The 24,146-nt window shown below is 49.4% G+C and overlaps 1 protein-coding gene across 1 annotated transcript in view; it reads left to right on the top strand.

Moving 5' to 3' along the window:
- Positions 1–24,146, top strand: part of DNAH2 (dynein axonemal heavy chain 2) — a 126,798-nt gene that overhangs the window by 87,881 nt on the left and 14,771 nt on the right. Inside the window, exons 61-74 of the mRNA XM_017850549.1 lie at positions 1,319–1,529; positions 2,033–2,149; positions 2,341–2,482; positions 4,275–4,444; positions 4,596–4,712; positions 16,200–16,364; positions 16,916–17,041; positions 17,187–17,335; positions 17,408–17,474; positions 17,564–17,714; positions 17,928–18,076; positions 22,244–22,377; positions 22,520–22,664; positions 22,807–23,024. Coding sequence (XP_017706038.1) covers positions 1,319–1,529; positions 2,033–2,149; positions 2,341–2,482; positions 4,275–4,444; positions 4,596–4,712; positions 16,200–16,364; positions 16,916–17,041; positions 17,187–17,335; positions 17,408–17,474; positions 17,564–17,714; positions 17,928–18,076; positions 22,244–22,377; positions 22,520–22,664; positions 22,807–23,024 — 2,061 coding nt within the window. The remainder of the gene's footprint in view (positions 1–1,318; positions 1,530–2,032; positions 2,150–2,340; positions 2,483–4,274; positions 4,445–4,595; positions 4,713–16,199; positions 16,365–16,915; positions 17,042–17,186; positions 17,336–17,407; positions 17,475–17,563; positions 17,715–17,927; positions 18,077–22,243; positions 22,378–22,519; positions 22,665–22,806; positions 23,025–24,146) is intronic.

Below are 24,146 nucleotides of genomic sequence, written 5' to 3' on the forward strand. Positions count from 1 at the left end.
GATTACAGGCATGAGCCACCGTGCCTGGACTTTTTTCAAATATTTTTGATCCTCTGTTGGTTGCATCCACGGATGTGGATACGGAAGGCTGGTTGTACTTCACTTCAGACACCAGATGTGGTGGGGATTTTCCCCACCCAAGCAGTTCTCCAGGGGACACCGACTGGGTGTCCTGTAACATAATTCAATTCTGAAACGATCTACCTGGAGTTAGAGTCAGATCACACAGGTGGAGGGCGCAGTCCCAGATCACACAGGTGGAGGGCGCAGTCCCACAAGACAGCCTCCGCTTCAGATGCTAACCAAAAGCCCAGTGTTTTACCTGTGTTTCTGCCTGGCCAGTTATAATTCGAAGGTTCCCACCACCCCCTCATCAGGTTCAGTTAATTTGCTACAGTGGTTCACAGAACTCAGGAAACACTTCACCTACTATTGCTGACTTATTGCAAAGGATATTTTAAAAGATGCAAATAAGGCTGGGTGTGGGGGCTCACGCCTATAATCCCAGCACTTTGGGAGGCCGTGGTGGGCAGATCACTTGAGGTCAGGAGTTCAAGAACAGCCTGGCCAACATGGTGAAACCCTGTCTACAAAAATACAAAAATTAGCCAGGCATGATGGCAGGTGCCTGTAATCCCAGATACTCGAGAGGCTGAGGCGGGAGAATCATTTGAACCCGGGAGGTGGAGGTTGCAGTGAGCTGAGATCACATCACTGCACTCCAGCCTGGGCAACGGAGTGAGACTCCCTCTCAAAGAAAAGAAAAGAAGCAGTGGCTCATGCCTGTAATCCCAGCACGTTGGGAGGCCGAGGTAGGAGGATCACTTGACGTCAGGAGTTTGAGACCAGCCTGGGCAACATAACAAGACACCATCTCTACAAAAAAAGAAAGAGAGAGAGAAGGAAATTGTTGCAATACTGGGCCCATATTCGTTCCCACAGGGAAAAAAACAGTCTGGAGCTGAGGGACGGCTGCCTGCCCTGGGCCAGCCCACCTGCCTATTCCACAGTGGGGAACAGAGGAAGATTCTCATGTAGGGGAGGTGGTGTGATGGAGACTGTTTAACAAGCTGATTCCGGTAGTGGTGTGTAGAATAAACCAGAGGAATGAGAGCCTGAAATCAAGAAGAGCCCTCGGGAAGCTGTTGGTGATGACCCAGGCAGGAAATGATAGAATCCCGACCAGGATGGTGGTGGTAGTGTTGGTGGCAACAGAAAGGAAGGCGGACTTGAGACACACGGGGAAGGTGGGTCTTACAGGACACCCCGCTTTCTGGAAGCCCCGTTTCTCCACACCCTGTCCTATTCTCCCCTGCAGGTTGCTGGGAGAAAAACGGCAGGAGCTGCAGGACCAAGCCAATAAGCTGCGGACAGGCTTGTTCAAGATCGATGAAACTAGGGAAAAGGTACAAGTGATGTCGTTAGAGCTGGAAGATGCCAAGAAGAAGGTGGCCGAGTTCCAGAAGCAGTGTGAGGAGTACCTGGTCATCATTGTGCAGCAGAAGCGGGAGGCGGACGAGCAGCAGAAGGTCGAGGGCCCAAGCCCACCCCCCGTGCCTCACTCCCACCAGTGCTGGCTACTGCATCAGGGAACCCATGTTCCCCTTCTTAAATTTTCTTTAGTAACTGGGCGCAGTGGCTCACGCCTGTAATCCCAGCACTTTGGGAGGCCGAGGCTGGGATCCCAGGCTGTGGATCACCTGAGGTCAGGAGTTCGAGACCAACTTCGCCAACATAGTGAAACCCCATCTGTACTAAAAATACAAGGATTAGCTGGGCGTGGTGGAGGGTGCCTGTAATCCCAGCTACTCCGGAGGCTGAGGGAGGAGAATCGCTTAAACCCTGGGGGAGGAGGTTGCAGTGAGCCGAGATTGCACCACTGCACTCCAGCCTGAGCAAAAGACCGAGACTCCATCTCAAAAAAAAAAAAAAAAATTATTTAGCTTTCTCTTTCATCTTTTCCACCAACACCATCACTCCCACTTTTGCCCAAGGCAAAGACAAAAAACCCTTGTCCTTTTTCATTCCCTAGGCCGTAACAGCCAACAGTGAAAAGATTGCAGTTGAGGAAATCAAGTGTCAGGCACTGGCTGACAATGCCCAGAAAGATCTAGAAGAGGCCCTGCCTGCCCTGGAAGAGGCCATGCGGGTACCAGGAGCGGGTGCAAGGATGGGAGCCAGGAGCGCGAGGCCCCAGGGAAGGGAATGGGCCAGCCTTCTTTGTCCTCAAAGACTCTGGGGAAATGGGAAGAAGAGGTGGTACCTCAGCTAAGTTCTGTCTCCATAAGGTCCTGTCTTACCTGCTGAGTTGCTCCCTCACTTTATCCCTTTTTCCCCCAGGCCCTGGAGTCTCTGAACAAGAAGGATATAGGAGAGATCAAGTCTTATGGACGGCCCCCAGCCCAAGTGGAGATAGTGATGCAGGCAGTTATGATTCTTCGAGGCAACGAGCCCACGTGGGCAGAGGCCAAGAGGCAGCTAGGTAAGCTAGAGACCATGAAATAAATGACTTCCGCTCGCCCAGTGTTTGTTGATGTCGGCTGAGCAGCAGACACTCAGAAAGATAGGGATGGATGAGGCACTGCTCTGACCCTCAAGAGCATAGGGCCTAGCAGAAAGGAGAGCATAGAGCCTAGTAGAAGGGAGACCGCATGAATGTCAGTTAAGGTTCTTTGGTTGCCGGTTGGGTGTGGTGGCTCATGCCTGTAATCCCAAGCTTTGGGAGGTTAAGGTGGGCAGATCACTTGAGCCCAGGAGTTTGAGACCAGCCTGGGCAACATGACGAAAACCCATCTCTACAAGAAAATACAAAAATTAGCCGGGCATGATGGTGCATGCCTGTAGTCCCAGCTGCTTGGGAGGCTGAGGCAGGAGGATCGTTTAAATGTGCAAGGCAGAAGCTGCAGTGAGCCGTGATTGCACCATTGTGCTCTAGCCCGGGCGACATAGCCAGACCCTGTCTCCAAAAAAAAAAAAAAGAAAAGATGATTTAGTTGTTACTGGTATTTTCTGACTTTTACAAAGTTACCTGTTTCTTTTCAACTAAAAAAAAAAAAAGAAAGAAAAAACTACATTTTGATCACTTTTAGAATTTAATTATTAAATATGAAATTTTGAAAAGATTATTTGGTTGTAAGTAACAGAAAACAGCTCATCTTAATACTGACATTCAGCTTACAATAGTTTGACTTAAGATTTTTCGTCTTTACAATGGTACCCATACAATCATTCTGTTTTTCACTTTCAGTACAGTATTCAATACATTACATGAGATACTCAACACTTTGTTATAAAATGGACTTTGTGTTAGATGATTTTGCCCAACTGTAGGCTTAATGTAAGCGCTCCAAGCACGTCTAAGTTAGGCTTGGATAAATTATGATGTTCAGTAGGTTAGATGCATTAAATTCATTTTTGATTTACCGTATTTTCAATGTATGATGGACTTATCGGGAGCATCTGTATATTAAACAAAATTGTCCTAAAGATAGAAGAATGGGTGGGGCACAGTGTCTCAGGCCTGTAATCCCAGCACTTTGGGAGTCTGAGGCGGGCGGATCACGAGGTCAGGAGATGGAGCCCATCCTGGCTAACACGGTGAAACCCCGTCTCTACTAAAAAATACAAAAAAATTAGCCGGGTGTGGTGGCGGGCCCCTGTAGTCCCAGCTACTCGGGAGGCTGAGGCAGGAGAATGGCGTCAACCAGGGAGGCGGAGCTTGCAGTGAGCCGAAATCGCGCCCCTGCACTCCAGCCTAGGCGACAGAGTGAGACTCCATCTCAAGAAAAATAAATAAATAAATAAAAAGATAGAATAATGTATTGCTGCATCCAAGGGCAGGAATGCCCTCAGACCCCCAGAGGGGAACAAGAATCAGAAAATGGGAACCAGGACTCTGTGTTCCATTCTTGTGGTTTACTCTGCTCTGGGTTCCCGTAGTAGAATACGGCCTGCCAGTCTCGGTTTGGTGATCCCTGCCCTAGAAGAAAGTGCAAAGCAGAGAGAAAAAAAGTGAAGTTTAGGGTGGCTTGGCTGAGTGTTCAAGGTAAGTGGTGAGAGAGGAGCTGGGAAGATTGTTGAGGACCTTGGGGGCTGAGAGGTGCCTAGAGACAGAGTCAAGTCAGAGGGAGGAACTAGGGGCCAGGTCAGATAGTTTGGCCTTAGGAACTGAGCCCAGGAAAAATGTGGCTAAGCGTGAGTAATGGAGGTGAAACTGTTGGACAAGGAGGATGGCATTAGGCCTCTGGCTAAGGCCCCTAATCTTCATCCCACAGGGGAACAGAACTTCATCAAGTCACTGATCAACTTTGATAAAGACAATATCTCAGATAAGGTTCTGAAGAAGATCGGGGCCTACTGCGCCCAGCCTGACTTCCAGCCTGATATCATCGGCCGTGTCTCCCTGGCTGCGAAGTCCCTCTGCATGTGGGTGCGGGCCATGGAGGTAAGGGCGTCTGGGCTGGGGCGGGGTGGTAAGGAGGGCAGGCCTGAGAGATGGGTGGATGCACAGACCCAGGTGGGAGGAGGGGATGTCTGGAGGTGAGGGGGTTGGTGGGTTGGTGGGCGACCCCCACAGCCTGACTGTCTCCCCGAAGCTGTACGGGCGGCTGTATCGGGTGGTGGAGCCCAAGCGGATCCGGATGAACGCTGCCTTGGCTCAGCTTCGGGAGAAGCAAGCCGCGCTTGCTGAGGCCCAGGAGAAGCTGCGGGAGGTGAGCCGATCGCCTGTCTTTTCCACGGAGGTCCCTCTCCCTGAGTTCTGGATTGCTTCATTAAGCATTTGTTTTTTCCCATCTAATTCTACCCCCCTTCCCCATGTCCTATACCATTCCAGTCCTGTCTCCTTCCCACTGTGTGCCCTGTTTAGACTGGGCTGCCTCTGGCTCAGAAAGCTAAGTTGATTGCAGAGGGTTATAAAGGCTCAGAGGCACTGTGACCCAGGAGCCCTTCCAAAGATTGGCTTGGGAGCTGGCGATCTCTGTCACACCCTTCGGAGTTGAGGCCTGAGATATTAACTGATGAAATCCGTGTGGCAAATTGGTCTTTGCCAGGGGGATGGGTCAAGAGTGTCTGTGTCGCTTCTGTGGACCAAGAACAATGTGAGAGTGTCTGTGCATATGTCGTGTGGGGACAGGCTCTCCCAGAGGCCAAGTGGGTTAGTTACCGTGAGAAGTCTGGGCAACCCAGGTGATCTCCTGCAAGATGCATGCATGAGGCTGGTTGCGGCGGCTCACGCCTGTAATCCCAGCACTTTGGGAGGCCAAGGTGGGTGGATCACCTGAGGTCACGAGTTCAAGACCAGCCTGGCCAACATGGTAAAACCCCATCTCTACTAAAAATGCAAAATTTAGCTGGTCATGGTGGCAGGCGCCTGCGATCCCAGCTACTTGGGAGGCTGAGCCAGGCGCGGTGGCTCAAGCCTGTAATCCCAGCACTTTGGGAGGCCGAGACGGGCGGATCACGAGGTCAGGAGATCGAGACCATCCTGGCTAACACGGTGAAACCCCATCTCTACTAAAAATATAAAAATTAGCCGGACATGGTGGCAAGCACCTATAATCCTAGCTACTGGGAGGCTGAGGCACGAGAATCACTTGAACCCGGGAGGTGGAGGTTGCAGTGAGCCAAGATCACACCACTGCACTCCAGCCTGGCGAGAGAGTGAGACAGTCTCAAAATAAATAAATAAATAAATAAATAAATAAAGATACATGCATGAGTAACTCCTGAACCAGGCAGAATGGGCAAGTGCCATTATCAAAAGAATTCAAAATTCTTCCAGTTTATCATTTGATTTTTTACATGATTGATTTAATAATACTATACTATCCCCAAGGTAATACAGTTACATGGTTTGAAGTGTGAAAGGTACAAAGAAGTATCCAATAAGAAGTCTCCCCCCGCCCACCTTCTGTTCTCTAGCCACCAGCTTTCCTCTCTGAAAGCAGCCAGTATTACCGTCACCCAGGCTGGAGTGCAGTGGCGCAATCTCAGCTCACTGCAACCTCTGCCTCCTGGGTTCAGGCGATTCTCCTGCCTCAGCCTCCCGAGTCACTGGGATTACAGGTGCCCGCCACCATGCCCGGCTGATTTTTGTATTTTTAGTAGAGACAGGGTTTTGCCATGTTGGCCAGGCGGGTCTCGAACTCCTGACCTCAGGTAATCTGCCAGCCTCAGCCTCTCAAAGTGCTGGGATTACAGGCTTGACCCGCCGCGCCCGGCCGGAACCTCACTATCTTATTTACCTGTGAGTCAAAGATTGTTCCTTATCAGTATATAAAGAGTCTCTGCTTTCTTTTTACCACTGCATGATATTCCAATAGGTAGCTACAGGGACACCATCGTTTATTTAACTGTTACCCTTTTGAGACACCCACTGTCTCCAGTCTTTTGATCTTCGCTTGCCCTGTAACTTTGTTGGTGCTATCTTTATATAGAAATTTAAAATATTTATATAATTGAAACTGGCCATATAATTTCAAACTGTTTTACCTAAAACCAACTTTGAAAAATGTCCAGGTTCGACCTCCACAGATCAGATGAGGAGCCTGAGGCTAGTGACATCAAGGGCTCACTGGCTCGTCACCGACAGAGCTGGGCTAGATCCCGGGTTTCCTGACTTCATGCCACTCTGCCCATGGCTCATCCCTGTTTTTTCCTGCTGTGGGCATCTTTACTATCAAAAGTTAAGCTGCCCGTGAGGCCTCTTCGGTGCGGGGAACTCACCCAGGTCGGGTGAACGGGCTTCTCTCTGCACCTGCTCCTCCACGGTTCCATTCCTGCTACCACTGCCACCTTCCAACCTCTCACAAAACTTTACTCTTTTACTCTCTTTTCCCAAGAGCGAAGAATCACAGGTCTGGCAATCCATTTGGAAAGGTTTTTCACCTAGATGAATCATATCCTGGGCTAAATAATTAGGGGTGGTTCCTTACATACATGAAATATGGGGCATCTGGGGTGCACTGCCAACAATGTCATTCATTAAACAAGCATTTATAGCACACCCAGTGTTAGGTCTTCTGGTGGAGGGTCCACACCCAAACTTGAGAACCCCCAAATGATAAGAGAAAGCAGATAGGGAACAAACGTTTATCCTTTTTTATGGACAAAGGCTGTGAAATGTACAAGCCAAATGCACCTTAAAAGAAGAAAGAAAAAAGAAGAAGAAAGAAGAAAAGAAGAAGAAGAAGAAGAAGAAGAAGAAGAAGAAGAAAGAAGAAGAAGAAGAAGAAGAAGAAGAAGAAGAAGAAGAAGAAGAAGAAGAAGAAGAAGAAGAAGAAGAAGAAGAAGAAAGAAGAAGAAGAAGAAGAAGAAGAAGAAGAAGAAGAAGAAGAAGAAGAAGAAGAAGAAGAAGAAGAAGAAGAAGAAGAAGAAGAAGAAGAAGAAGAAGAAGAAGAAGAAGAAGAAAGAAGGAGGAGGAGGAGGAGGAGGAAGAAGCACTTATGTATTTATTTTTAGAGATGGGGTCTTGCTATATTACCCAGGCTGGTCTTGGTCTTGAACTCCCATCTCAGTCTCACAAGTTGCTGGGATTACAGGTGTGAGCCACCATGCCCCCAAATGTACCTTCCTTTCCTTCTTTCTTTTCCTTCCCTCTTTTCCTTCCCTTCCTTCCTTCCTTCCTTTTCTTCTTTCTTTTCTTTCTTTCTTTCTTTCTTTCTCTCTTCTTTTCTTTTTTTTTTTTTGAGACAGAGTCTCGCTCTGTCGCCCAGGCTGGAGTGCAGTGGCTGGATGTCAGCTCACTGCAAGCTCCGCCTCCTGGGTTTACGCCATTCTCCTGCCTCAGCCTCCCAAGTAGCTGGGACTACAGGTGCCCGCCACCTCGTCCAACTTTTTTGTATTTTTTGTATTTTTTAGTAGAAACGGGGTTTCACCATGTTAGCCAGGATGGTCTTGATCTCCTGACCTCATGATCCGCCCGTCTCGGCCTCCCAAAGTGCTGGGATTACAGGCTCTTTTTTTGTTTTTTGAGACAGGATCTCACTCTGTCACCCAGACTAGAGTGCAGTGGTGCAATCACGACTCACTGCAGCCCCAACTTCCTGGGCTCTGGTGATCCTCCCACCCAAGCCTCCCGAGTAGCTGGGCCTACAGGCACACTCCACCATTCCTGGTTAATTTTTTGTATTTTTTGTAGAGACAGGGTTTCACCATGTTGCCCAGTCTGGTCTTGAACTCCTGGGCTCAAGTAATCCTCCTGCCTTGGCCTCCCAAGTTGCTAGGATTACAAGGGTAAACCACCCCACCTGGCCCAAATATACCCTTTTTGTTTTGTTTTGTTTTTGAGACCTTGTCTCGCTCTATCACCCAGGCTGGAGTGCAGTGGCGCGATCCTGGCTCGCTGTAACTTCTGACTCCCAGATTCAAGTGATTCTCCTTCCTCAGCCTCCCGAGTAGCTGGGATTACAGGTGTCTGCCACCACGCCCGGCTAATTTTTGTATTTTTAATAGAGATGGGGTTTCAGCAGGTTGGCCAGGCTGGTCTTGAACTTCTGACCTCATCTGATCTGCCCACCTCAGCCTCCCAAAGTGCTGAGATTACAGGTTGAGCCACCACGCCCACCCCTAAACGTACCTTTTAATAGAACTTCACAACTAGGCACTGTGCTGATACCTGGGCCCTGCCCCAGGTCAATTAAGTAAGAATCCCTGGCAGAGCCTAAGGATCAGCATTTTAAAAGCTTTCCTGTCGGAGCCTACCAGAGGTGGGAACGCTTATGCATTGTACTGAGGCTCAGATCTGAAAAGAGGCTCAGAGCCCAATTATGTTGCAGATCAGAAAAAAATTTTGACTACATAGCTTTAGCCATTACTCACTTGTCAGCTAGTTCTGATATACAACAAGGGTCACAAACCAGTGGCGTAGATAGGGCCCCAGAAGGCTTTGAAATGGGTCAGAACAGAATCTTAATATATTTCAAGGCAACTGTATCCCCAAGTCTGAATATTCCCATTTTTTCCTATTTTGCATTCCAAATTATGTCTTAATTTACTTCAGGGCAACTGTATCCCCAAGGTAGAACATTCACATTTTTTTCCTATTTTGCATTCCAAATTATGCCTAGTCACATTGTCCAACATAACATATCAGAGGCCATACGGTTCAATTAAATGACAGCATTAAAACACTTCAATAATAACCATACACAGAAATTCCACAAATTTGAATATAACCCCCAGGGAGAAATTAAATTTCAAAGATTAAATAAATCCCTTGGTAAACTAAAGTCCAAAGAAATGGAAATTCGAAATCAAGTAATCTTGCTTTTGTGAGTTAAAAATCTAGAATTCAACCTTCTGAAGTTAAAGTCCCCAAATCATCCTCCCCAACTTCCTGTTCTGCTCAGTCTCAGCTGAGGGGTTATCTCAGTTCATTTGGGCTCCTATAGCAAAATACTGGGTAATTTATAAATAACAGACATTGATATCTTACAGTTCTGAAGGCTGGAAAGTCTAAAATCAAGGTGCAAGTACATTCGGTGTCTGGTAGGGCCAGTTCCTCATAGATGATGCTTATGTGTGTCTTCACGTAACAGAAGGGACAAACAAGCTCTCTTGGGCTTCTTTTACTAGGGCACTAATCCCATTCCTGAGGGCCCCACCCCCATGACCTAATCACCTCCCAGATGCCCCACCTCACAACACCGCTGCACTGGGGATTAAGTTCGAAAATGAATTTGAGGCCGGGCGTGGTGGCTCAAGCCTGTAATCCCAGCACTTTGGAAGCCCGAGACGGGCGGATCACGAGGTCAGGAGATTGAGACCATCCTGGCTAACACGGTGAAACCCTGTCTCTACTAAAAAAATACAAAAAATTAGCCGGGCGTGGTGGCGGGCGCCTGTATTCCCAGCTACTCGGGAGGCTGAGGCAGGAGAATGGCGTGAACCCGGGAGGCGGAGCTCGCAGTGAGCAGAGATCCGGCCACTGCACTCCAGCCTGGGCGAAAGAGCGAGACTCCGTCTCAAAAAAAAAAAAAAAAAAGAAAATGAATTTGAGTGAGACGTGAACATTTGGACTGTAGCGGGGTGGGGGTTCTCTGGGTAGATCAGTTTTCTTAAGCTGGGCTGTCTCCCCCTGGAAAAGGATGTTGTTCCTCAGGACCTCAGAGGCTGTATTAGTTCAGAATGAAGTCTCTCATGAGCATTATTTGAGATTAAAATAGAATTCAAAGGTCTTAATAAGGCATGCACAGCTTGCAGATAAAATTATGTTGCCAAAATTCTGGTTATTACTGTTGCCAGAGACCACAGAAGAAACCCAATAGCATTTGAGGCAATTAGGATACATGGAGAAAATCTTGGTTTTAGCTCCACCAAAATGTCAGTTATCTGGAACTATAACTTGTGCACTTAAATTTAACTAGGAGAAATCTTTAGCAATAGATTAATATAAGAGATACAATCCAACCATCAAGCATTTACTGGATCGGGGGTTATAAATCCACATATGTATACCTTCTTCTCTTAGGGGGTTGATCGTGGTAAAATACATATAAAATATGTCATTATAACCATTTTAAAGTGCACAATTCAGGCTGGACTTGGTGGCTTATGCCTGTAATCCTAGCTCTTTGGGAGGCAGGGGCCGGGGGATTGCTTGAGCCTAGAAGTTCAAGATCAGCCTGGGCAACATAGAGAGACTTTGTCTCCATAAAATATAAAAAAATTAGCCGGACACAGTGGCGCACACCTGTAGTTCCAGCTACATGGAAGAAGGCTGAGGTGGGAGGATCACTTGAGCCCAGAAGGTTGAGAGTGCAGTGAGCTATGATTATGCCACTGTCCTCCAGCCTGGGCAACAGAGCAAAATCCTGCCTCAAAAAATAAAGATAAAAATAAAGCCAGGTGCGGTGGCTCACGCCTGGAATCCTAGCACTTTGGGAGGCTGAGGCAGGCAGATCACTCAAGGTCAGGAGTTTGAGATCAGCCTGGCCAACATGGTGAAACCCTGTCTCTACTTAAAAAAAAAAAAAAATTGCTGGGCGTGGTGGCAGGCACCTGTAATCCTAGGTACTTGGGAGGCTGAGGCAGGAGAATCGCTTGAACCTGGGAGATGGAGGCTACAGTGAGCTGAGATTGCGCCATTGCACTCCAGCCTGGGTGACAAGAGTGAGATTCTGTCAAAAAAAAAAAAAAAGAAAGAAAGAAATAGCCTAAAATGATACACCAGGCAGCAGCACTATAGACTATGCTTGTATATGTATAGAGTACCTCTGGAAGGAGAGTCAAGAAACAGGTAACACTGGCTGCCTCTAAAGAAGGAACCTGGCTGAGTGGGGAACAGGGTTAGAAGGAAGACTTTTCATACCCTCACGCCCTTGGGCCTTTTCAATTTTTGATAGCTATTCAAAAATTCACAAAGTAAACAAAATTTAAAGGAACAAGAAATAACAGTGTGAAGATGTGCTTATGCCTGTACATGAATAACTTTTTTCTTTTGTAGTTTTTTTTTTTTTTTTTTTTTTGCGAGGGGTAGAGACAGGGTCTTGCAGTGCTGCCAGGGGTCTCAAACTCCTGACCTCAAGCAGTCCTCCCGCCTCTGTCTCCCAGAGTGCTGGGATTACAGGCGTGAGCCGCCATGCCTGGCCTTGTACACGGATATTTATTACAGCATTGTTAATAGCAGAATGTTGGAAAAACACAAATGTGTATCCGTGGGAGACTTGTTACATAAATCATAGTTCAATCTCACACAAGAGTATTTTGCAGCTGCTAAAAACAATGAGGCAGCTTACAAGAACTGATTTGGAAACAAGCAAAAAAAATAGTCAAGTACAAACAGTGTTATAGCACATAACCACTGATTAAAAATTCATTTATTCAGGGCGGGCACAGTGGCTCATGCCTGTAATTCCAGCACTTTGGGAGGTTGATGCGGGTGGATCACTGGAGGTCAGGAGTTTGAGACCAGCCTGGCCAACTTGTTAAAACCCTGTCTGTACTAAAAATACAAAAATTAGCTGGGCATGGTGGCGCACACCTGTAATCCCAGCTACTTGGAAGGCTGAGGCAGGAGAATAGCTTGAACCTGGGGGAGGGTTGCAGTGAGCCAAGTGAGTGGCCACTGCCACTCCACGGGCGAGAGTGGAGACCTGTCTTTAAAAAAAAAAAAAAAAAAAAAAAAAATATTATAATATATTATATATAATATATATATATAATAATTATTCAAAAAAATAGTGTAGTCTGGCCATTATTTTAGGGTCTAAAGGTTCAGTGGTGAAGAAGTCCCTGCCTCACTGTGCTTATGTTTCTTTATATATAAACAATCCCCTGTACATGGACTATTCTAGAAAACCTACAACGCGAAACTAAGGGCAGGGTATGGGACCAGGCTCAGGAATGGCAGGAAGACCTTCCCCTTCACCATATGCACTTTGTTCCTTTGGAATTTTGATTTAATGTAAATAAGATCAACTATTCCAAAAAAAAAAAAAATCACAGGTAGTAAAATTATTTTCTGAGATAATGAACAAAGAGTTTTATTAGGTGTAATAATAGTGTTGTAGTTATGCCAAAATGTCCTTATTATTATACTTTTAGAAATGTGTTATGAAGTATTTAGGCTTGAGATTTCATGAGTTTTAAATTTACTTTAAGATGCTTTGGCAAAAAACAAGTAGATGAAATATATATAGCAAAACGCTAACTGTGAAATCTAGCTGATGGGTGTTTCTAGGTTTAAAACTTTTCATAATAATTTTTAAAAATTTAAAGCTCCAAAGAGATGAGCATACTTTAAAATAGAGGCATACGCATATTTTCAGAGATATGGAAGTAACAACCAGCATAAATAAAAAGAAAAGTGGTTAAAAAGTAGTTTGCCATGGTTGGGCACAGTGGCTCACGCCTGTAATCCCAGTACTTTGGGAGGCAGAGGCCAGAGGATCACCTGAGGTCAGGAGTTTGAGACCAGCCTGGCCAACATGGTGAACCCCACCTCTACTAGAAACACAAAAATTGGCCAGGTGTGGTGGTACGCACCTGTAATCCCAGCTACTCAGGAGGCTGAGGCAGGAGAATTGCTTAAACTCAGGAGGCAGAGGTTGCAGTGAGCCAAGATTGTGCCATTGCACTCTGGCCTAGGTGACAAGAACGAGACTCTGTCTCAAAATAAACAAACAAACAAAGTAGTTTGCCTCAGAGGAAGAAGTCTGGCTGTGGGAAAGATGGTCTAGATGCTACTTTTCCTGTAACCTCTTTTACGTCATTTAGGTTTTAACCTCGTGCATGTATTTCTCTTCTTTTCTTTTCTTTTTTTTTTTGAGGAAAAAAAAAAAGAGAGAGATTGGCCAGGCTGGTCTCGAACTCCTGACCTCGTGATCTGCCTGCCTCGGCCTCCCAAAGTGCTGGGATTACAGCCATGAGCCACCAGACCCGGCCACATGTATTTCTTGTATAAGAAATAAACAATGACAATACTAGCACTGCACATAAAATAAATGATGAAACAGAACTGTCTATAAAAAAAAACTGTCTATAAAAAAAAAACTGTTGACGAGTTGATGGGTGCAGCACACCAACATGGCACAAGTATACATATGTAACACACCTGCACGTTGTGCACATGTACTCTAGAACTTAAAGTATAATAATAATAAAAAAAAACTGTCTATAAAAAAATAAGAGAAATGAACAAAACAAAATGAAAAGAACTATCGAGCAGCCTGGATACCTCCCTATTGACAAATCTCCACGGGAAGTGAAATTACAATCAGAATGTTGGTGATGAGGGCAGGCCCGGCTGGATCACATGATCCTGGTGACTGGCAGGTGTTGGAGCAAAGACCCCTGAAGCATCGGCTGGCTCAGGGTTAGACCCGACACCCACGTGTGGGGTTGGGGCGCAACCCCCGCTGGCTTGTGAGGCCCCAGCAAATGTTCCTCTGAGTGGGCAGATGACCACGTGCCTCCTGAGTGACACCTTCTTTCTTTAGGTGTTAATGGTGTCTATCAGGTCACTACCAAGGCTGAACCTATAAGCCATTGTGTCCTTGGAAGGTGACACTTTATTTTTACTTGTTTTTATTTTATCGGGCAGCCCCCAGAATCACAGCAGATTCAGAGACTCCCTGGAAGGTGACACTTTGAATCTCCACCTTTTTTTTTTTTTCTTGAGATGGAGTCTTGCTCTGTCACCAGGCTGGAGTAGAGTGGCGCGATCTCGGCTCACCGCAACCTCCACCTCCTGGGTTCAAGCGATTCTTCTGCCTCAGCCTCCCGAGTAGCCGGGACTACGGGAGCCTGCCACCATGCCTGGCTAATTTTTGTATTTTTTTTTTTGAGACGGAGTCTCGCTCTGTTGCCCAGGCTGGAGTGCAGTGGCCGGATCTCAGCTCACTGCAAGCTCTGCCTCCTGGGTTTACGCCATTCTCCTGTCTCAGCCTCCCGAGTAGCTGGGACTACAGGCACCCGCCACCTCGCCCGGCTAGTTTTTTGTATTTTTTAGTAGAGACGGGGTTTCACCGTGTTCGCCAGGATGGTCTCGATCTCCTGACCTCGTGATCCGCCCGTCTTGGCCTCCCAAAATGCTGGGATTACAGGCGTGAGCCACCGCGCCTGGCCTAATTTTTGTATTTTTAATAGAGACGGGGTTTCACCATAGTGGTCAGGGTGGTCTCGAACTCCTGACTTCGTGATCTGCCTGCCTTGGCCTCCCAAAGTGCTGGGATTACAGGCGTGAGCCATCGCACCTGGCCCTCCACGTTGTTTTAAAGAATATTTTTTGGAGAGTGATCTCTCCCATTTCCAAGTGCTTGGGCCAGGTAAGGCTTGCTTGCTGTGTGCCTCACACCATGCCACAGCCCACATCACCCTTACCCACAGCAACCCTGGCGAGGCTCCGAAAGGTTGAAACTTACCAGAATCACTCAGTTAAAGCAGAGCTACTTGTACTTTGTAGTAGTGGAACTATTTCCACGATCGTGGGCTGCCTTTCCCAGTGAGGTGGCAGCAGGAAAGGGAACATGTATCACGTAAATGCTATGTGTAACCCCCCACCCCATATTCCTCATGATGAAGAGGACAGTGATACAGTCTGTATCCAGGCACAACTGCTGTTGGCCGGTCAGATATACATACAGGATCATACCCATATACAGGATCTTGGGACAAGGCTCTATCAGTTCTCTCCTTCAGATTTCAGTGAATATATATATATATTCATTCCAACCTCAACAGAGTCCACAGGTGGCAATGACTTGAGAGGGATTTCTTTAGTATACAAAGCTCTGCCCAGGCCTCCATCTTTAGTGTGGGACCTTGGACTTGGTCCTTTGTCTTTTTATTTTTGTTCTTATTTTCTATTTTTGAATAGAGGTGGGGGTCTCACCATGTCGCTCAGGCTGGTCTCAAGCTCCTGGCCTCAAGTGATCCTTCTGCCTTGCCTTGCCAAAGTATTGGGATTACAGGCATGAGCCACCACACCCAGCCAGCCCTTTGTCTCGAATGGAGTCTCCCTCTAACAGCTCTTGGGTTCATTTCTCCCTTTTTCTTCCTTTTTCAAGGTTCCACCTTAGGTATGGCCTCTGGCATGGAGTGGCAGTCATTTATGTGCTGTCTGGACTTCACTTGCCAATCTATCTTGTGTGGCTGTTTGTTTGTTGGTTTGAGACAGTTTCTCTCTTGTTGCCCAGGCTGGAGTGCAATGGCACGATCTCGGCTCACCCCAACCTCTGCCTCCCGAGTTCAAGCGATTCTCCTGTCTCAGTCTCCCGAGTAGCTGGGACTATACGCATGCGCCACCACACCCAGCTAATTTTGTATTTTTAGTAGAGACGGGGTTTCTCCATGTGGATCAGGCTAGTGTCGAACTCCTAACTTCAGGTGATCCGCCTGCCTCAGCCTCCCAAAGTGCTGGGATTACAGGCATGAGCCACCTGCCTCTTGTGTGGTTTTATTATGCTTTAAGAGATCTCTGCCCCCTACCCAGCTACCCAGAAACTACCAAGTAGTTTCTGGTTTCTAGGAAAGGGTGGTGGAAGGAAGGGGAAGAAAATTCACCTCATCACATGTATTGTATCTCAATTTCCTCTTCACGACAACCCTATAGGGTAGGTATTCTTTTACCACATGAGGGAACTGAGGCTCAAAGAGATTAATTTAACAAAGCTACAAAATGGCAGAGTCATGATGTGAACGAGAACCATCTGGCTGCAAGCCCTGTGTTTGATGCGCTATACTCCAATCTCTCCCAGGTAGCTGAGAAACTGGAGATGTTGAAGAAACAGTACGACGAGAAGCTGGCACAGAAGGAGGAGCTTCGCAAGAAATCTGAAGAGATGGAGCTGAAGCTGGAGCGAGCCGGGATGCTGGTGTCGGGGTTGGCAGGCGAGAAGGCCAGATGGGAGGAGACAGTCCAGGTGAGATCGACTATACCCCCTGGTATCCTTTCCCGCTGCTCACCACTTCCAAGAGACCCATCCCTTTTAGCTTGAGGGGCCGTCAGGGAAAACCGGGACACCTGGGTATAGGGAACTCTAAGAACTGAGGTGTGGGAGCTCTTCCCCTCCCCTTGCACACCTTTGGTGAGAGTAATGGAAGGAAAGGCTTTTTGCACCATTAGGGATCTGCTTCAGTGTTTGGATAGGGCTGTGAAGCACACACAAGGACTCGATGTAGCCCACCGACCAGAGAGAAAACAGACATGGGACATCTTGTTTCTGCCCTCAGTGAGCTCCTGGCTTTGCAAAAGGGTTGGGCCTTATCACCAGAATGTAAACATTGCCATTAGAGATAGAGAACTCGAAAGTAATTAGAACCAGGCTAGAGTTGTCAGGACGCAAAGGTTTAGGGGAAGGAAAGAACCTCTTTGAACTAGACAGTGTCCAGAGGAGCGTGCCTTCAAAAGCATTCCAAGAGTCTCCCAGAGTGCCGGGGCCCAGGCAGGCTTACCCTCCCTCCTGTCCGCCAGGGTCTGGAGGAGGACCTGGGCTACCTGGTAGGGGACTGTCTCCTGGCAGCTGCCTTCCTGTCCTACATGGGACCCTTCCTGACCAACTACCGGGATGAGATTGTCAACCAAATCTGGATCCGGAAGGTGAGATGGGGCTCAGGTATGATAAGCGAGCTCCGAAACCAGGGCTGGGGGCAGGACCTCTGGAAATATTAAGAGATACCGTGAAGACGCAGGGGCTGCTGGGCTCAGCTCTTCAAGTTAAAGCTTGGGGCTTTTCTCTCCTCAGATCTGGGAGCTTCAGGTTCCTTGCTCCCCTTCCTTTGCCATTGATAACTTCCTGTCCAATCCTACCAAAGTCCGGGACTGGAACATCCAAGGGTTGCCCTCAGATGCCTTCTCCACGGAGAACGGCATCATCGTCACCCGAGGCAACAGGTAAGGGTGCTGCTGGGCGTGGGGGCGGCACGGGAGAGACGGCCTCGCCTCTGACCTGTACTCCCCCTCCAGGTGGGCGCTGATGATCGACCCTCAGGCCCAGGCCCTGAAATGGATTAAGAACATGGAAGGAGGCCAGGTGTGAGGCTGGGGGGCCGGATTAGTCCCCCTCTTCCTGAGGCCCCACCTCTCCCGCAGTGTTCCTTTACCTTCCCCCTTGCTCTCTAGGGCCTGAAGATCATTGACCTGCAGATGAGCGATTACCTGCGAATCCTAGAAAACGCCATTCAGTTTGGATACCCTGTGCTACTTCAGAATGTGCAGGAATATCTGGACCCCACACTCAACCCCGTGCTCAACAAATCTGTAGCCCGAATCGGTCAGGACAAGTCCCCAAGACCAGCTGAGTGGGATGCTAGGGAGGGAAGGACTGGCTCTCTGACTGTCCTGTTCTTACCTGTCCCTCCGTTCAGACAGCCCTGGGCTGGGGCCTTAGGACAGGCCAAGTCACTGCCCCTGGATGCCGGTGGGGGACGGGTTAGCTGGTACCCGTCACATGGAGTCCTTGCCCCTGACCCTTCCGTGGATGCAGGTGGTCGGCTGTTGATGCGCATTGGCGATAAGGAGGTGGAGTACAATACCAGTTTCCGTTTCTACATCACCACCAAGCTCTCCAACCCCCACTACAGCCCAGAGACCTCAGCCAAGACCACCATCGTTAACTTTGCCGTTAAAGAACAGGTGGGTGCAGGCTGAGGTCCAGATTGAGCTAGGGTGAAGCAGGAAGAGTTGGGAAGGATTGAGAAAAGGGATAAGCTTGTGTTGGGCAGCTGAGGATGAGGGGTCTTTTGAGGTGGAAAGGGATGAGGAAGGTGAAGGTCAAAGGGATGAGAGCTAGCCGGGCGAGGTGGCGGGTGCCTGTAGTCCCAGCTACTCGGAGGCTGAGGCAGGAGAATGGCATAAACCCAGGAGGCGGAGCTTGCAGTGAGCTGAGAACCGGCCACTGCACTCCAGCCTGGGCNCAAAATGCTGGGATTACAGGCGTGAGCCACCGCGCCTGGCCTAATTTTGTATTTTAATAGAGACGGGGTTTCACCATAGTGGTCAGGGTGGTCTCGAACTCCTGACTTCGTGATCTGCCTGCCTTGGCCTCCCAAAGTGCTGGGATTACAGGCGTGAGCCATCGCACCTGGCCCTCCACGTTGTTTTAAAGAATATTTTTTGGAGAGTGATCTCTCCCATTTCCAAGTGCTTGGGCCAGGTAAGGCTTGCTTGCTGTGTGCCTCACACCATGCCACAGCCCACATCACCCTTACCCACAGCAACCCTGGCGAGGCTCCGAAAGGTTGAAACTTACCAGAATCACTCAGTTAAAGCAGAGCTACTTGTACTTTGTAGTAGTGGAACTATTTCCACGATCGTGGGCTGCCTTTCCCAGTGAGGTGGCAGCAGGAAAGGGAACATGTATCACGTAAATGCTATGTGTAACCCCCCACCCCATATTCCTCATGATGAAGAGGACAGTGATACAGTCTGTATCCAGGCACAACTGCTGTTGGCCGGTCAGATATACATACAGGATCATACCCATATACAGGATCTTGGGACAAGGCTCTATCAGTTCTCTCCTTCAGATTTCAGTGAATATATATATATATTCATTCCAACCTCAACAGAGTCCACAGGTGGCAATGACTTGAGAGGGATTTCTTTAGTATACAAAGCTCTGCCCAGGCCTCCATCTTTAGTGTGGGACCTTGGACTTGGTCCTTTGTCTTTTATTTTGTTCTTATTTTCTATTTTGAATAGAGGTGGGGTCTCACCATGTCGCTCAGGCTGGTCTCAAGCTCCTGGCCTCAAGTGATCCTTCTGCCTTGCCTTGCCAAAGTATTGGGATTACAGGCATGAGCCACCACACCCAGCCAGCCCTTTGTCTCGAATGGAGTCTCCCTCTAACAGCTCTTGGGTTCATTTCTCCCTTTTCTTCCTTTTCAAGGTTCCACCTTAGGTATGGCCTCTGGCATGGAGTGGCAGTCATTTATGTGCTGTCTGGACTTCACTTGCCAATCTATCTTGTGTGGCTGTTTGTTTGTTGGTTTGAGACAGTTTCTCTCTTGTTGCCCAGGCTGGAGTGCAATGGCACGATCTCGGCTCACCCCAACCTCTGCCTCCCGAGTTCAAGCGATTCTCCTGTCTCAGTCTCCCGAGTAGCTGGGACTATACGCATGCGCCACCACACCCAGCTAATTTTGTATTTTAGTAGAGACGGGGTTTCTCCATGTGGATCAGGCTAGTGTCGAACTCCTAACTTCAGGTGATCCGCCTGCCTCAGCCTCCCAAAGTGCTGGGATTACAGGCATGAGCCACCTGCCTCTTGTGTGGTTTTATTATGCTTTAAGAGATCTCTGCCCCTACCCAGCTACCCAGAAACTACCAAGTAGTTTCTGGTTTCTAGGAAAGGGTGGTGGAAGGAAGGGGAAGAAAATTCACCTCATCACATGTATTGTATCTCAATTTCCTCTTCACGACAACCCTATAGGGTAGGTATTCTTTTACCACATGAGGGAACTGAGGCTCAAAGAGATTAATTTAACAAAGCTACAAAATGGCAGAGTCATGATGTGAACGAGAACCATCTGGCTGCAAGCCCTGTGTTTGATGCGCTATACTCCAATCTCTCCCAGGTAGCTGAGAAACTGGAGATGTTGAAGAAACAGTACGACGAGAAGCTGGCACAGAAGGAGGAGCTTCGCAAGAAATCTGAAGAGATGGAGCTGAAGCTGGAGCGAGCCGGGATGCTGGTGTCGGGGTTGGCAGGCGAGAAGGCCAGATGGGAGGAGACAGTCCAGGTGAGATCGACTATACCCCTGGTATCCTTTCCCGCTGCTCACCACTTCCAAGAGACCCATCCCTTTTAGCTTGAGGGGCCGTCAGGGAAAACCGGGACACCTGGGTATAGGGAACTCTAAGAACTGAGGTGTGGGAGCTCTTCCCCTCCCCTTGCACACCTTTGGTGAGAGTAATGGAAGGAAAGGCTTTTGCACCATTAGGGATCTGCTTCAGTGTTTGGATAGGGCTGTGAAGCACACACAAGGACTCGATGTAGCCCACCGACCAGAGAGAAAACAGACATGGGACATCTTGTTTCTGCCCTCAGTGAGCTCCTGGCTTTGCAAAAGGGTTGGGCCTTATCACCAGAATGTAAACATTGCCATTAGAGATAGAGAACTCGAAAGTAATTAGAACCAGGCTAGAGTTGTCAGGACGCAAAGGTTTAGGGGAAGGAAAGAACCTCTTTGAACTAGACAGTGTCCAGAGGAGCGTGCCTTCAAAAGCATTCCAAGAGTCTCCCAGAGTGCCGGGGCCCAGGCAGGCTTACCCTCCCTCCTGTCCGCCAGGGTCTGGAGGAGGACCTGGGCTACCTGGTAGGGGACTGTCTCCTGGCAGCTGCCTTCCTGTCCTACATGGGACCCTTCCTGACCAACTACCGGGATGAGATTGTCAACCAAATCTGGATCCGGAAGGTGAGATGGGGCTCAGGTATGATAAGCGAGCTCCGAAACCAGGGCTGGGGCAGGACCTCTGGAAATATTAAGAGATACCGTGAAGACGCAGGGGCTGCTGGGCTCAGCTCTTCAAGTTAAAGCTTGGGGCTTTTCTCTCCTCAGATCTGGGAGCTTCAGGTTCCTTGCTCCCCTTCCTTTGCCATTGATAACTTCCTGTCCAATCCTACCAAAGTCCGGGACTGGAACATCCAAGGGTTGCCCTCAGATGCCTTCTCCACGGAGAACGGCATCATCGTCACCCGAGGCAACAGGTAAGGGTGCTGCTGGGCGTGGGGCGGCACGGGAGAGACGGCCTCGCCTCTGACCTGTACTCCCCTCCAGGTGGGCGCTGATGATCGACCCTCAGGCCCAGGCCCTGAAATGGATTAAGAACATGGAAGGAGGCCAGGTGTGAGGCTGGGGGGCCGGATTAGTCCCCTCTTCCTGAGGCCCCACCTCTCCCGCAGTGTTCCTTTACCTTCCCCTTGCTCTCTAGGGCCTGAAGATCATTGACCTGCAGATGAGCGATTACCTGCGAATCCTAGAAAACGCCATTCAGTTTGGATACCCTGTGCTACTTCAGAATGTGCAGGAATATCTGGACCCCACACTCAACCCCGTGCTCAACAAATCTGTAGCCCGAATCGGTCAGGACAAGTCCCCAAGACCAGCTGAGTGGGATGCTAGGGAGGGAAGGACTGGCTCTCTGACTGTCCTGTTCTTACCTGTCCCTCCGTTCAGACAGCCCTGGGCTGGGGCCTTAGGACAGGCCAAGTCACTGCCCCTGGATGCCGGTGGGGACGGGTTAGCTGGTACCCGTCACATGGAGTCCTTGCCCCTGACCCTTCCGTGGATGCAGGTGGTCGGCTGTTGATGCGCATTGGCGATAAGGAGGTGGAGTACAATACCAGTTTCCGTTTCTACATCACCACCAAGCTCTCCAACCCCACTACAGCCCAGAGACCTCAGCCAAGACCACCATCGTTAACTTTGCCGTTAAAGAACAGGTGGGTGCAGGCTGAGGTCCAGATTGAGCTAGGGTGAAGCAGGAAGAGTTGGGAAGGATTGAGAAAAGGGATAAGCTTGTGTTGGGCAGCTGAGGATGAGGGGTCTTTTGAGGTGGAAAGGGATGAGGAAGGTGAAGGTCAAAGGGATGAGAGCTAGCCGGGCGAGGTGGCGGGTGCCTGTAGTCCCAGCTACTCGGAGGCTGAGGCAGGAGAATGGCATAAACCCAGGAGGCGGAGCTTGCAGTGAGCTGAGAACCGGCCACTGCACTCCAGCCTGGGCGACAGAGCGAGACTCCGTCTCAAAAAATAAAAAAAAAAGGGGTGAGAGCCCCTCACTGTGAGTGCTGATGCCCCAGGGCCTGGAGGCCCAGCTGCTGGGCATTGTGGTGAGGAAGGAGCGGCCTGAGCTGGAGGAGCAGAAGGACTCACTGGTCATCAACATCGCGGCTGGCAAGAGGAAGCTCAAGGAGCTGGAGGATGAGATCCTGCGGTGAGGCCCTGCCTCCCCCTCCCACCGCCCCACAGGTCTACTCCCAGCCAGCCTCCACCCAGTCTACCCCAGGCACCACAGCATCCCAGGGAGCCTGGTCCCCCTAACCCCTTGCTCCATGTGCCTCTGGGCCTCCCCCTAGGCTGCTGAATGAGGCCACCGGCTCCCTGCTGGATGACGTGCAGCTGGTGAACACGCTACAGACCTCCAAGATCACGGCCACAGAGGTGACTGAACAGCTGGAGACCAGTGAGACCACAGAGATCAACATTGACTTGGCCCGGGAGGTAAGCTCCCGGCCCTCCAGCCCTGCCTCCTGCCAGCCATCCAAGATGCAACTCCATCATGGCGGCTCAAGACGCCTCCTTGCCTGAGCCCCTGCTCCCTGCCATGTCCCTCGGTGGCCCTGATTCCACTCCCCGCTGGCAGGCTTACCGCCCGTGTGCCCAGCGGGCATCAATCCTGTTCTTCGTGCTCAATGATGATTTTTTTTTTATGGGGGGGGGCTGCATCGACCCCATGTACCAGTTCTCACTGGATGCCTACATCAGCCTCTTCATCCTCAGCATCGACAAGAGCCACCGCAGCAATAAGCTGGAGGACCGCATTGACTACCTGAACGACTACCACACCTATGCTGTCTACAGGTCTGAGGGTGCCCCCAGTATGCCCCAGCCCGGAGGCCGAGTGGCTGTGGTTCTTCTGGCCACTGCGCCTTCATGCTTTCCCATGCCGCGGATCTCAGCCTGCCGCTGTCCCTCGGCACACGTCCTCCCGGTAGCTCCTGGCTCCCATGGCTTAACCATCACCTGTGGGCCGACGATTCCCCATCTTCTGTCTGTAGCCCTCCCTTGAGCACTGGACTTGTCTACACAACTGTTGGCGATACCAGCACTGCCCAAATGTTAACGGGCAGGTAGCGCGCTGGCAATCTTGTGAAAATACCGGTTGGGATTTGGCAGGTCTGGGGTGGGGCCTGGGGTTCTGCAACTCCAACAAGCTCCCAGGGGCTGCCACTCCTCCTGGTCTGTGGATCACATTTGAGCAGCAAGGAACTGGACTTCTCTACCCTGACATCCCACAGACCCTTCAAGCTCAACTCGCTTCAGATCCAACTCATTCTCTTCCCTCTTCAGGGTCCTCATCCTTAGATGGCACCAACGCCCACAACCCAGTCACCCAAGCCAGAAATGGGGAGTTATCCTTTATTTTTTATAATTTTTATTTGTACAGACAGGGTCTCCCTATGTTGTTGCCCTGGCTTGTCTCCAACTCCTGAGCTCAAGGGATCCTTCTGCCATGGTCTCCCACGGTGTTGGGATTACAGGCGTGAGCCACCATGCCTGGCAAAAACTGGGAGCTATCCTTGACTCTTCCCTTTCAAAGCAGTCACCAGGTTTTGTTCATGAATATTTCTGCAAACTGTTCCCTCCCCATCTTCCCACTGCTTGGCTGTACTTTAGTTCTGGCCCTGGTGATCCTTTTTTCTGAGTTGCACAATGGTCTCCTAGAGGTCCTCCTGCCTCTACCCACTCCCTCTCAACCTACCCTTCTGCATTGCCCACCTGAGCAAACCCGACCATGCTGCTTCCCGGGTCTGACTGCCAGTGGTTGGTTGCTTGATCCCGGTGGCTCACGAAAGCCCTCATGACCTGGCCTTCTCCTGCTTCAGCCTCACCTTTCCCACCTTGCACTGGGTGCCTGAGCATCCCTGACTGCCCTGCATGCTGTGCCCATCTCGTGCTTTTGCTGATGCTGTGACCTCTCTG

This window comes from Rhinopithecus bieti, unplaced genomic scaffold (assembly GCF_001698545.2).
Source record: "Rhinopithecus bieti isolate Rb0 unplaced genomic scaffold, ASM169854v2 scaffold_32008, whole genome shotgun sequence".
NCBI classification, from domain to species: Eukaryota; Metazoa; Chordata; class Mammalia; order Primates; family Cercopithecidae; genus Rhinopithecus; species Rhinopithecus bieti.